Here is a 13,619-nt window from a genome sequence, read left to right as displayed (position 1 = left end):
ATGGGAATCCCAGCAGCGCAAAAACGGGCGCTTCGGCTGGCAAAAGGGGTGAATTTTGGGCTTGCACGCATTAATCGCTTTCCTATTGATTCCTATGGGAAACATTATTTCATCTTACAAACTTTTCACCTTAAGAACCTCATCCCGGAACCAATTAAGTTTGTAAGACAAGGTATCACTGTATAGTCTTATTCCCTAACAGTTTTGATGAGCTCAGCATGTCTTTGGTTGCAGTCAACTGTTTATTTAAACTCAAATTGTGATGGTAAAAAAGAACCTGGGGAATTTGCTGTGCACTTGAGCTCTTGAAAAGAACTTTGCTGACTGTTCCCAGCTGAGAAAGAGGACTTCCTACCTTGTTTTACACCACAAAAGGCTTGACTCAGCCTCCTATTGAATATCCAGGCTCTTTAGACCTCTGCCCACATCTGACCTGACTTTTGTGATCACGCCTATTGCCACTTTTGAACAATGGTAAAAGGCCACCCTAGGCCAGGGATGTCAAACTTGATTTCATTGAGGGCTGCATCAATATTTTGTTTGATTTTGGAGGAAAGGCAGGGGGCGTGGCCAGGGAGGATGTGGCCAGCTCAACATGACTCATTGAGGCTCCATTTTTGGCTGCGACGGCCTCCTGCAGCCCTTTGACATTGAAGCTTGGGGATCCATTTTTCCTGACAGAGGGCTGCAGGCGTCTGACAAGGCCAAAAACGGAGCCTAGGCAGCAGAAATGTGATCCTCTCGGTTTGGACCAGTTTTACAGAACCGATAGTAACTTGGTGGCCTGGGTTTCCAGAACCAGCAGCGACCCAGGCCTGCCACGCTCCTGAACCAGCTCTCTTGGCAGTGCCATAGGGGCCGCCATCTTGTTTTTGGCTTCTGCGCACCAACAAAAGCTTGGGTTTTTTAGCACTGCACATGCGCACGCAAAGCACATAAAGGAGCAAACTGGCAGCGAAGAAAACGAGAACCCACCTGTGCCGGGCAGGCTATGTGTGGCCTCCCCGAGTTTTGTTTTCACTGGCAGAAACCGCATTCCTGTCCTTCACTGTTATCAGGGCAGACTGTGGACCACGTCTAAGCACCCCATAGGCCAGATCCGTCCCCTGGGCCTTGCGTTTGACAGCCCTGCCCTCAGTTGTCTCAAGGTCAGAGGCTTGGATAAGGGTGCCTTCGGAAGTCGTCTAGAAACTTTCCCTTCCCTTGAAGTGGAGGGAAGAAGAAGACATGTTCATGTCTTTTGTGGATTATTTGCTGTTCTGTTTGGAAGATGATTTCATGTTCATGTTCATTTTTAGTGTGAAAAAAATTAATGAAACATTGAGGGGGTATTCTGCTGTAAGATGAACATTCTAAGTTTGAAGTGAGACAAATAAATGACTGGTCACTTCTTTCATTCCCCTTGTCCCTATGTCTACCATCAGTGGGGGGACATGTAAATAAAATCCAAGCATTCCAGAAATCCAAGCAGATAGTAAAAGGCTGTATTGCAAAAGTGGGACTCTCAACTGATTTCTTTTGACATTTTCAACTGAAAAGCATGAAAAAAATTAACCTTCCTGTCTAACATACTTATTTCAGACTTCATTGAGCTTGCCAGCCTCAATATACTACCCTCCATATGGATTGGATTATAATTCTTAAAACCCACAGTTATTGGCTTTACCAACTTGCTGGCTGTGGATGAGGAATATTACAAGAGAAATACATTTCCAGGACATGACATTAGGGAAGACTATTACTAAATCTTGTAAGCAACCAATCTTATACACTAACAATATTAATATTATTTTTAAAAAGAAAAAAAATTGACAGTGCTTTTCCTAAAAGAAAGTGGAATTAGTAGTAAAGTAACAAAGGAGTGAAATCTTAAACTACATTTGTTAGGATTTTGCAGACGGAGGAATGAAAAAAAACCCACTTCTCTCTTTTCCATGAGCCTGTGCTTAGCACAATTACTAAGCTGAGAGAAGAGATAGCAAAACATTCCTACTCAGTACAAGTGAAATGAAAATGTGGGCACTAACCACTTACGAGATGCTTCCTCTGTGATTTCTGTTTTGTGCTCTTTTTTTAGCAGACTTTGTTATTTTATGCATTGTCAGCCGTTTGCTATCCCAGACTATCTACAGATTTACATTTTTGAGAACTAGACTGAAAAATGGAAGTGTATTTAGAGGGTTTGGAACTTGGGTAATTAATACCTGCATGAATGGTTGAATTAGTTATGTGAATTCATTATAATTATTTGGCACCATAACCCTGCTGCATGACATATATAAATCTTTTTTTCTTTGCTGGGTTAAAACCTAATATTGTATTATATAAAATATGCAAATATTCTTGCCTCACAGAGAGATTACCACAGTGATGTAGTGAAGTGATTCAGGCAACTTTTCATGTTAATTTTTTAGGGAAATGGAACTTGCACAGAGCTTCAACTTCCACATGGGTTTTCTTGCAGTGCACAGATTTTGAGGTGGAAAGGAAAGGTTACTTATGTTGCCCACATGTAGCATTGCTTCTTAGTCCCCAAACACAGAAAAATAACTTGAAGAGGAAACCACAGTTCTCTTCAAAAGTGCTAACTAAACCCAATTGGGGGGGGGGGAACCCAGCAGAAATCCCACAAGTTGTCTTCAGTACTGCAGCTGTAACAAAGCTCATCTCACTGATATACTATGCAAAAGAGAAATAAAGCAATTAGCTGGTGTAGTACACACACACAAAGTTCCATATTTTCTTGATGTTCTGTGCATTTGTCTGACTATATGCAAAAAAAATAAATCTGGGAAGCAATAGCATTTTTCAGAAACTATGACAATGTCAAAATAATTAGATATGCCACTGCTTAATTGGCATTATTACATAATGATGTCATGACACTTGATGCAAATACGTACACTGCATTATTTGTATTATGATGTAATGATCATGCTCCTTCCCCAACATGCAAAATACCATAAGATAAAATAGAAGTTTCTGCAAATGGGAAACTGAGCTTTACACATACTCTTATAGAGTTGCAAGGATTTAAGGAAAGGCTATTTTTACTGCATTTTCAAATATGTGAGCCGGAAATATGTTCATATTTTAAGAAAGATGTTCATATTTTAAGAAAGACATGTGATGTCAGAAATCTGGTGATGTTTTCAAACTGGATTTTTCTGCAGAAATGATGCAAGATGAACTATCTTACATAATATTTCGGGCTTCCTCTTTTTACTACAAACTTATCTAATTGATTTTGGCTAGTTTTCTACCAATGGATAAAAAGAAAGGATATTTGAAGATACTCTGGTTCTGCTCGTTAGATTTTAACTATTCAAAGGTCTTGTATTCCATTTGCCTTTAGGTTTCACCAATATATTTTCAAATATGTTTCTGTGCAAATTGCAGTCAAGTGGGCTAGAAAGTGACTTATAATGACAGAGACCTAAGAACTTTCAAATCAAAATAGCAGCAATTTTGTAGAAATCAGAAAGGTGCATGTTGTGGGTAAAATTTTCGTGAACCAGAGAGATATTGCTTGGAATATTAAGGCAGCAGAGTTTTTCAGTTGTGGGTGATATTCAAGAAGGATCAAGTACAGTTCAACTTTAAGTTTCTCTGGTCTTCTGAACAAGCGGTTTCTAAACTTTTCCAGGCCTTGGAACTCATTGATTAAAAAGAAATTTCCTAATCAAGAGACAAAGCTATAGTCTAGTGACAAAAGATTGACCATCACAGTAAACTTTCTTCTTTCTCCATTTAAGTTCTCATGAAAAGTGGAAAAGTTTGCTTTAAACCATGCTATGGTTCTCTCTACATTATATAGCCGATTATCTAGTCCCTCAGCAGTCAGGATTCAGGCCTGGCTACAGCACAGAAACTGCTTTGGTCTTGCTGATGGATGATCTCTGACGGGCCTTCTATCCTTCTGCACTGACTGGAGGGGTTGGGAGTGGGAGGTACCATTTTACAGTGGTTCTCCTCCTACCTCTCAGGTCAGTCGCAGTCGGTGTTAGCAGGGGGTCAGAGGTCAACTCCGAGGTCCCTCCCTTGTGGCGTTCCTCAGGGGTCGGTCCTCTCTCCTTTGCTGTTTAATATCTACATGAAACTGCTGGGTGAGATCATCCGAGGTCACAGAGTGAATTACCACCAGTATGCTGGTGACACTCAGCTATACATCTCCACCCCATGTTCACTCAGTGAAGCAGTGGAAGTAATGTGGCAGTGTCTGCAGGCTGTTAGGGTCTGGATAGGTATTAACAGATTCAGACTCAACTCCAACAAGATGGAGTAGCTGTGGGTGTTGCCTCCCAAAGACAACTCTATCTGTCCGTCCATCACCCTGGGGGGGGCACTTCTGACCCACCTCAGAGAGGGTTCGCAACTTGGTCTCCTCCTCGATTCATAGCTGACTTCAGAACATCATCTTTCGTCTGTGGCAAGGGGACGTTTGCCCAGGTTCACCTGGTGCACCAGTTGTGGCCCAATTTGGACAGGAAGTCTTTGCTCACAGTCACTCATGCCCTTATCCCCTCGAGGTTCGACTACTACAATGCTCTCTACATGGGGCTACCTCTGAAGAGCGTTCAGAAACAGCAAATTGTGCAGAACCCGGTTGCGTGAGTAGTCATGGGCTTGCCCAGACATGTACATATCTCTCCAACACTCCACAGACTTTACTGGCTGACAATTGGTTTCCGGACACAATTCAAAGTGTTGGTTATGACCTATAAAGTCCTGCATAGCATTGGGCCAGAATACCTATGGGACCACAACTGGTTAGATCCCACAGAGTTGGCCTTCTCCAGGTCCTGTTAACTAGACAATGTTTATTATTATTATTATTATTATTATTATTATTATTATTATTATTTATTAGATTTGTATGCCGCCCCTTTCCGTAGATTGGCAGGTCCTAGGGGCAGAGCCTTCTCTGTGGGGGGCCCGGCCCTCTGGAATCAACTCCCTCTGGAGATTCGTACTGTCCCCACCGTCCTTGCCTTCTGCAAGAGTCTTAAGACTTATTTATGCCACTAGGCTTGGGGCTATTAGATTCTTGCACCCCGGCCGATGAATGTGCTGAGAGAAAGTTGATTGAATGGGAATGACTGCATTTTATGGCTTGGGTTTTTAGATTTTATATTTAATTAATTGGATCTAAAATGTTATACAATGTTTTATTATATGTTGTGAACCGCCCCGAGTCTTCGGGGAGGGGCGGCATAGAAGTCTAATAAATAAATAAATATAGAAATGGAGAAAAGCCATATTTAAGGATGCAAACCTGGGGTTTTGTACTAATGCAAATCAGCAGCTCAGTTAGGGGAACTCATATATTTGCTAACAATGGCAATGATCCTACTGCATCTTTATTCTGTACTTATTATTTCAATTTCTTATAGAGTATGCTGTATTACAGTGAGTTGGCTTAATAGCAAAGTATAAATTTAATGTAACGTCAGACTGTAAGAATCTGGAAGTAAGTGATTCTGCTAATTCTTCTGCTTTCTGTTCATTTCCTCAGAAAAACCTAATGCTGACTGTTACTGAAAGGCTGGGAATCTGAACTAGAGATGAATCGTGGGCTTTCTGAATCCGGCCAGCCAACTGCTCCCCACACCTTAACTAAGGAACCTGCCAGGTAACTTGCTTTCTTTTTGTTGGTGCCTTTGTGAAATGTTGAGCAAGGTTCTCCCTCTCGAGCCATTTGAAGAACTCACCCACCCAAATTCTCTGCCCACATATTTCGTGAAGAATTTCTAAGGGCCAACTTGGCTCCTGTTCTTGTTATGCAGCTTGTTGCTATGAGTCAGATATGTTCAGCAACTTGGTGAGATGAAGAAACAGAGTCCCAGAATGGCAAATGCTTCCACAGCTGAAAGGAAATGAATTACCAGCTGCGATTAATGTTTCCTATAATAGCTGTGTCAATATTTGGTGCACGTGGCCAGATTCTCATTGCTTCTTGCCTACATCCTCTTTCTTAAGAGATGGAGCTGCCTGAAAGTACTTGTTTGTGTGTCAGTGTGTGTGTCCCATAGTCAGTGCTGCCCATCCCAGCAGGAGAGAACTTGGGAGGGGCTGAATGTCTAGTTGCTCTTTAAGTAATTAATAATGTGGAGTGGAAAGTAAGCAGCGGGCTTGCCTAGTTTTTTAAGTTTTTTTTAAGTTAGAGGGAAGCAATTTCACTTTGTATTCCATACACACTCACACACACACACATTCTGTGGGAGTGAGAAGCTTCTCCCAATCCGCCTGGAGTTCAGGCCTCTAACTTTTGGAGACTTGCGTTTCAGGGGAAGGTGAGGCTCCCAATCTACTACTTAAGTGAAAGTTGAAAGACAATGTATTTTAATGGGGAGGGAAAAGGGCAACGCTATTACCTGAATATCTGCCTTATTTCTTTGACAATCATGTTATGTCCTTAAGTAAGCAAAGGCACACCTTAATTGTTATACAGATGTTTGATTAAATGTGGGAATCTCATTATTGTTCTACTGTACATTCTCTAAAACCAGACTGAAAAGATCAAAGCCATGAGTTGTGGAAACTGGAACTTAAAAGCAAGTGATGTTTGTGGCCTGTGTTCAGTAGACCCAAGTACAGTGGCACCTCTACTTACGAACTTAATTTGTTCTGTGACCAGGTTCTTTAGTAGAAAAGTTTGTAAGAAAAAGCAATTTTTTTCCATAGGAATCAATGCAAATAATGCATGTGATTGGGGAAACTACAGGGAGGATGGAGGCCCTATTTCCTCCCAGGAGATTCCTAGAGAGGCCCGACGGAGGCTTCTCCCTGTCTTTTCCGGCCCTGTTTCCTCCCAGGAAATTCCTAGAGAGGCCCACAGAGGATTCTCCCTGTCTTTTCCGGCCCTGTTTCCTCCCAGGAAATTCCTAGAGAGGCCCACAGAGGCTTCTCTCCACCTTTTCTGGTCCTGTTTCCTCCCAGGAAATTCCTACAGAGGCCCCACGGAGGCTTCTCCCTGCCTTTTCCGGTTACAATTTCGGAGGCTCGGGTTTGTAAATGGAAAATGGTTCTTGAGAAGAGGCAAAAAAATCTTGAACACCCGGCTCTTATATAGAAAAGTTTGTAAGTAGAGGCGTTTGTAGGTGGAGGTACCACTGTATTTGAATGTTAGTTCTGCTAATCTTTCCTCGAGCCTTGCGCCTGATTTATTGAGCCAATGCGATAAATTGTCAGCCAAACACAGCAGTCATAGTTTTACAGGCTTTTAGATTCCACACGCTTTTGACTAACCGTAATACCAAGACACTAGGCCTGATATTAGTCATGCCTGATCTAATTTTTGGTTCCGAATCCATTTCCTTTCAAAAAACAAAATGACTTCGTTGGATCTATTTTATTAGAAAAATAGGAGGAAATAGACCAAAGGTTAGACCGCTTTTCAAGCTAGCAGCCAAATGTAGAAAATAACTTTCCTTGGAACACCAGTTATGTTACAGTGTTCCCTCGATTTTCATGGGTCCAAACTTCGCGAAAAGTCTATACTGTACCACGTTTTTAAAAAAATATTAATAAAAAAACACTTCGTGGTTTTTTTCCCTATACCACAGTTTTTCCCGCCCAATGATGTCATATGTCATCACCAAACTTTCATCCGCCTTTAATAAATATTTTTTTTAATAAACTTTAATAAATAAACATGGCAAGTAATATTCTAAATGGTTGCTACAGGAATGGGAAATTGTAATTTTGGGGTTTAAAGTGTTAAGGGAAGGCTTGTGATACTGTTCATAGCCAAAAATAGTGTATTTACTTCCGCATCTCTACTTCACGGAAATTTGACTTTCGCGGGCGGTCTTGGAACGCATCCCCCGTGAAAGTCAAGGGAACACTGTATTCTTCTTTGAACCTACGCTATCAGGTGTTTAGGATTTTTTCTCCCTCCACCGCAGAGATGGGTTCCTCCCAGTTCAGACCAGTTCGGCCAAACCAGTAGCAACCCGCTGATGATGTCACAGAACTGGCTCGGTCTCTGGAAGTTCCATATTTTTTAAAAAAATATTTAGGGGGGAGTGTTTGAATTTTTTTTCTGGTTTTTTTCTTCTTCCATGCTTGCACAGAAACTGAGTTTCCGGCACCGCACATGGGTTACCATCTGTTTTCAACTTTGGGGGGGGGGGTGATTTTTTTGCCAGTGTGCCTGTGCACGTAAAGTATGCCCAAGGAAGCCAACCGGCAGGGAGGTAAGTTAGAACCCATCCTTGCTCCTGCGGTTCTACAGTTTGATGAAAATAACTCAATGCAGAGTTTATACTTTGCATGTTGAAGGTTCCAAATTTGCTTCTCGGAACCTCTGTTGCATACAGAGTTCTGAAAAACTAAGACTGCAGAAAGCCTCCTGTCTGGATCTCTGGGGAGTTGCTGCTTCCGTAAGAGTCAACCATAGTGAGTTGGTTGTTTCAGTGTTTTGACTCAGCATGAATTACAATATCTAGAGCTGGATGCCTTTCACCCGCATAGATTTTCCAAAAGATGCCAGTGAATCTTTAATTGTGTTTGGAGTAAATAAACACAGGAATGGAATGAAAAGGAACGGTCGTTGGACAATTTGTGATGAGAAAGTCAGATGGGTACCGAGGCAGTTCTAGCTGGTAATATGTCCCAATGGCTAGAAAAATCACTAACTGGGTGTATGTTTCAAAGCAGCTCCTTGGAGAAGAGGCTTTTTCGGCCTGAAGTGTGTTCTTAGAGCTGGTATGACCTGAAAAACAGATCCCTTTCCCATCCCTCCTATGCATGGGAGGACTTGCTGTCTGAACAAGAATAAGGAATCATAATTCACCTGCAAATAATCCCACAGGAGAAAGGAAGGGGTGGTGCAGCAGCTTGCTTCCATAGCAGGACACCTCTCTTCTCCTTCTGCCCTCTAACCAGCAGATGCAAATCTTCTTCAAGAGGCTGGTGTTTTGAACAGGAAGTTTGTATTGCCAGTCACACCACAGCCATGTCCTTAGTTAACCCACATTTCTCTCACAGTAGGCCTAGTGTGGAAATCATAACGCTGACGTACCTTGCAACACCACTGCAAGGATGATCCCAGAGATAATAGGCATGAAGCGCTTAGATAGTCACTGATCAACAATTCTAACTCCCCTGACTTTCCCACAGCAGATGGCAGCATGCAGCCAACCTTGATTGATTTCAGAAAAGCTGCACAGAACTTACTTCTTAGTTTTTGAATCTATCAAGGCCGTAGGCTACATTGGGAAGTTAAAATCTCCAGAAGGCGGTAGTAGCAATTCCCTTTTATATTGTTGTCACTGGAAGTTGAACTTGATTCATGGAAGACTTTATCTTACTTGGACATTTTTCCATATCTCTTAAAGCTTTGTTCTATGTTGCAATGGTTTGAGTGCAGTACCGCAAGCTACTTCTGCTGATCAGTGGTTGCCAGCAGTTTGGCAGATCAAATCTCAGTAGGCTCAAGGTTGACTCAGCCTTCCATCCTTCCAAGGTGGGGAAAATGAGGACCCAGATTGTTGGGGGCAATAGGCTGACTCTCTGTAAACCGCTTAGAGAGGGCTGTGAAGCACTGTGAAGCATGTGTAAGTCTAATTGCTATTGCTATTTTATGTCTCAAATATCAAGTTCTCTGAGCCTTTTAAATAAAAATGTGCAAAACTCCTTGGACCTGATTTCTCCAGTGCTGGTGAAAGACCATCAGGTATTTCTGGGGAGAACTTTGCATCTAGGCAACTTCAGGAATACCCATGGTTATTGGACCATTTTTTTTTGCAGGGCTTAATAAAGTACTTGTGCTAGTAACGCTCAGCCAGGGTCTGGAATTATAAGCATGATGAACTTAACTACATGATTCAGTCAAAAAAGACAAAGACAATGGAGACAAAGGGGCATCTGAAATATAAACTTGGAGACTTCTGCAAGGGAGGCTGTACCTGAGCCCTAGATAAGGGAAGAGTGACAGTAGAGGCATGGAGTGGCAGTGAACAGGGACCAACAGAATGGTAGTATACTAATTTCCTTGCTCTTTTTCGCCAAGACAAATGTTTTTGAAGAGCAGTGAGTAATGCTAACATTTTCATTTTTTATGGCAACCTTCTCCAGATTTATTGGGTCTAGCACTATGATATTATCCATCCAACACGGGGTCTGGAGCGAAGGCTGATCCAAGATCTGATGTATCTAAATGTGTATGCTGTTGTTCCTATTTCTGTTCTGTGATTCTTTTAAAAGTTGCTTGCTGTTAGGAGTGCAAAAACTCCCAATCCTATGTACACATTTCATCCTTAAGTCTTTTGTAGAATTGGTGTCGGGGGAACCCCTATTCAATGCACTTCCCGGGATACTGGAAACATATCAGTTCTTAATCCTAGGAACAGAATTAGTCTGCTTGCCTGTTGGCCTTTCAGTTGGAATCGCTCAGAATTTGCAATTTGGAATGAGAGCCTGTTGCAAGGCATCAACTGAAGAGGTGACAGAGCAGATGGTCAGATTCTGAATATACCTGCTGCCCTGAAATTTAAGGTAGACCAAGAAGTTTTGCCTTCCAGTTATTCATGGCCGCAGAATTCGAATAGGGTCCATAGAAAGAAAATTATTTTCTTGAGCAGGTCTGAGATCCAGACAAACTGATGCAGAAATAGGATAAATTGAATTTCAGGTGAGACAAATGTAAAAGTGTACTGAAATTGTCAGGTTCACTCCTCCCTAAGCTTGTCAGCACAAATCAGCAAAGAACTTAATTATGTATACTCGAACATGATTAATTTGGCTAACCATAAAGCCACTTCCCATAAAACAAGCAATGTCATGTAAATGAGGTCATTCTCTTGGAGATTTCCATGTTAAGTAGCCAGAATGTAGGAAGCAAGACTCAGGTTTTTCAACTGAGGAACTGGCTAGCAACCACCACAAACATCTCCATTAATCCAAAATATTGCTTTAAAAAAAATAAAACATGAAATATGAGCTTGGAGGCGGGTGGTGGTGGCGGCCTACAGGGAGATCTCTTCAAATGTTGATATAACCTGATTTGTATGTCTTTCTTTGTCTTTAGATTTCACCTAGTTGATTCTCGGCTCCTCTGTTCCAAATGAACTCATTTCTGGTGGACTCTTATACAAATGTCCTCTGAGAGAGACCTCCCCAGGGAGGCACCTCGGTAACCAGCCATGGGAAACGTCTACAAGTACTACTTCAACAAGGACAAAATCCTCCAGCACTACAACTATACTAAGGACAAGCTGGAGAAAGATGAGTCTCCACTGACTCTCATTGCCGCTCTCACCATTGTACTCTGTTGCTTCATTATCTTGGAGAACCTGCTGGTGCTCATATCCGTCTGGAGGAACAAGAAGTTCCACTCTGCCATGTTCATCTTCATTGGCAACTTGGCTTTTTCGGACCTCATGGCCGGTTCGGCTTTTATAGCCAACATCGTGCTCTCGGGCCCAGCCACCTTTCGCCTCACTCCAATACAGTGGTTTGTGCGAGAAGGCACCGCGTTTACCACCCTGGCCGCTTCGGTCTTCAGCTTGTTAGCCATTGCAATTGAACGACATGTGGCTATCACCAAGATGAAGGTCTACACCAGTGACAAGAACTGCAGGATGCTGATGCTGATCGGGGCCTGTTGGGTCATCTCAGCCACCATTGGGGGGCTACCCATCCTTGGCTGGAACTGCATGTCTGACCTCGAGAAGTGCTCCACCGTTCTGCCCCTTTACTCCAAAAGCTACATTGTCTTTGTGGTTACCATCTTCACCGTCATCCTCTTCTCCATTGTGGTCCTCTATGTCCGGATCTACCGCATTGTCCGCTCCAGCCACGCTGAGATAGCCAGCTCCCAGACAATGGCCTTGCTCAGGACAGTTACCTTTGTCCTGGGGGCTTTCATCATCTGCTGGCTGCCCGCCTTCATCATCCTCCTGATAGACGCTTCGTGCGCCAGGAAGTCCTGTCCTATCCTTTACCAGTCAAAGTATTTCTTTGCCTTTGCTACCCTCAATTCAGCCATTAACCCCGTCATTTATACCCTCCGCAGCAAAGACATGAGGAAGGAGTTTCTACGGGTGCTTTGTTGCTGGGGGATGATGGGGCAGGGGAAGCCGGCGGAGCGCTGCATGATCCCTCTCCGCAGCTCCAGTTCCTTGGAGCGGTGCACTCCCAAACAGGACCTCCCCACTTTATCTTTCATGAAGGAACATTCCACGTTTGTGTGAAAAAGACACCGAGAAAGGAACTGGGGAGCGGCCAGGCAATGGCAGAGACTGGTGGGTGGGATTGGACCCAAGGAAGCGGTACAAAACCTGGTGAATATGTTGTCCTGGTGGTCAAATCAACCTGCCTTGGACTTAACAATGGAGGTATCCATTTGTTCACTAAGACCTGCACAGTATTATGATTTCATGTTAGGAGTGTGTGTGTATGTGAGACAGAGTGATTGGTTACTGAATGATTGACATGAATTGGGGAGGTCCAGGTAGCTGCTGAACTACCAAGACTGATTTGGTACGATTCTCCTCTTTCCTAAAAGTTGCCCTTGCCTGTGTATAGATCCACAATTTTCTTTTCTTTTCTTTGTTTCTTCTTTCTTTTTCGTCCTGCATCTCCGAGCCATTCATTCTCCTTATTGCACAAAACAATTCACCCACTCTTCCCTGGAAAGCAATTGATTGCTCGGATCAGTTAGGCCGTTGGAAAGTTTAGTTGATTTAAACCAGTCTTCAATTTGAGGCACACGAGATTACAAGGGCTCCTAATCCCAATCAACCCTTGGTTCCCTGTCCTTGATTTACAACCGTTCCTTTGATGACTGCTCAAAGTTACAACAGCACTGGGGAAAAAAGTGACTTATGACCTTTTTTCACACGAGCGTTACAGCCTCTCCAGAGTCACGGGATAAAAATTTGGCTGCCTGGTAACAGACTCATATTTATGGTCATGTAAATCACCTTTTGTTACCTCCTGATGAGCGAAGAAGCTGAACTAACCTAACATCGTAACAACTACAGATATTCATTTAATATCTGTGGCAAGAAAGGTCATAAAATAGAGCAAAATTTACTTAACTGTCTTGCTTAGCAACAGAAATTTGGGGCTCAATAGCAGTCGTAAGTCAAGGACTATCAATCCTGACTGAAGTTGAAGACTTCTTTAGTCTTCTTTAGAAGCACCGAGGGTATTTTAATTATACTTCTTCTAGTGCTAAAAATTCTGAAATATCTGGCTCTTTACTTTCAGAGGGGGATGCAAAGGCTGGTTCCAAAGTTGTATGTAAGTATTTTTGGGTACGTATCTGCTAATATCTAAGACATTACAGATGCCAAGCTACATGTTCTCTTCATCCTTGCCAAGACACTTTTATCAATGTTTTTAAAAGTTCACCATCTTCCTCTGCTGTAGCCAAACAAGTTTTGAATTTTTTTAAAAAAAAATGGCAAAAGTTATACATATTGGTTAAATAAACGCACAAAAATGCACAGCAAGCTTTTATGTTTAGTGAAGAGAAATAATTGCAAATTTATCCTAAAGCCTACTAAATTTATTCTTTCGGTTTTCATATTTTTTTTCCACTGGACAGAGTGCATTTACATTCTCCAGGACAAGATTCACATCTGGCTTTTAAAATGTTTTCAAAAGCA

At 42.3% G+C, this 13,619-nt stretch overlaps 1 protein-coding gene across 2 annotated transcripts in view; it reads left to right on the top strand.

The window, feature by feature from the left end:
* S1PR2 (sphingosine-1-phosphate receptor 2) overlaps window positions 1-13,457 on the top strand; it is a 64,235-nt gene extending 50,778 nt beyond the window's left edge. For both annotated transcript variants that reach the window (XM_070741467.1, XM_070741466.1), the window contains 2 exons: window positions 5,516-5,632; window positions 11,033-13,457. In XM_070741467.1, the coding sequence (XP_070597568.1) occupies window positions 11,148-12,197 (1,050 nt within the window). In that variant the 5' untranslated portion in view covers window positions 5,516-5,632; window positions 11,033-11,147 and the 3' untranslated portion in view covers window positions 12,198-13,457. The remainder of the gene's footprint in view (window positions 1-5,515; window positions 5,633-11,032) is intronic.
* The last annotated feature ends 162 nt before the right edge of the window (window positions 13,458-13,619 follow it).

This window comes from Erythrolamprus reginae, chromosome 2 (genome assembly GCF_031021105.1).
Source record: "Erythrolamprus reginae isolate rEryReg1 chromosome 2, rEryReg1.hap1, whole genome shotgun sequence".
In the NCBI taxonomy this organism is placed as follows: Eukaryota; Metazoa; Chordata; class Lepidosauria; order Squamata; family Dipsadidae; genus Erythrolamprus; species Erythrolamprus reginae.
Note: the sequence above shows the minus strand (reverse complement) of the source record. Positions and strands in the feature narration are given on the sequence as shown.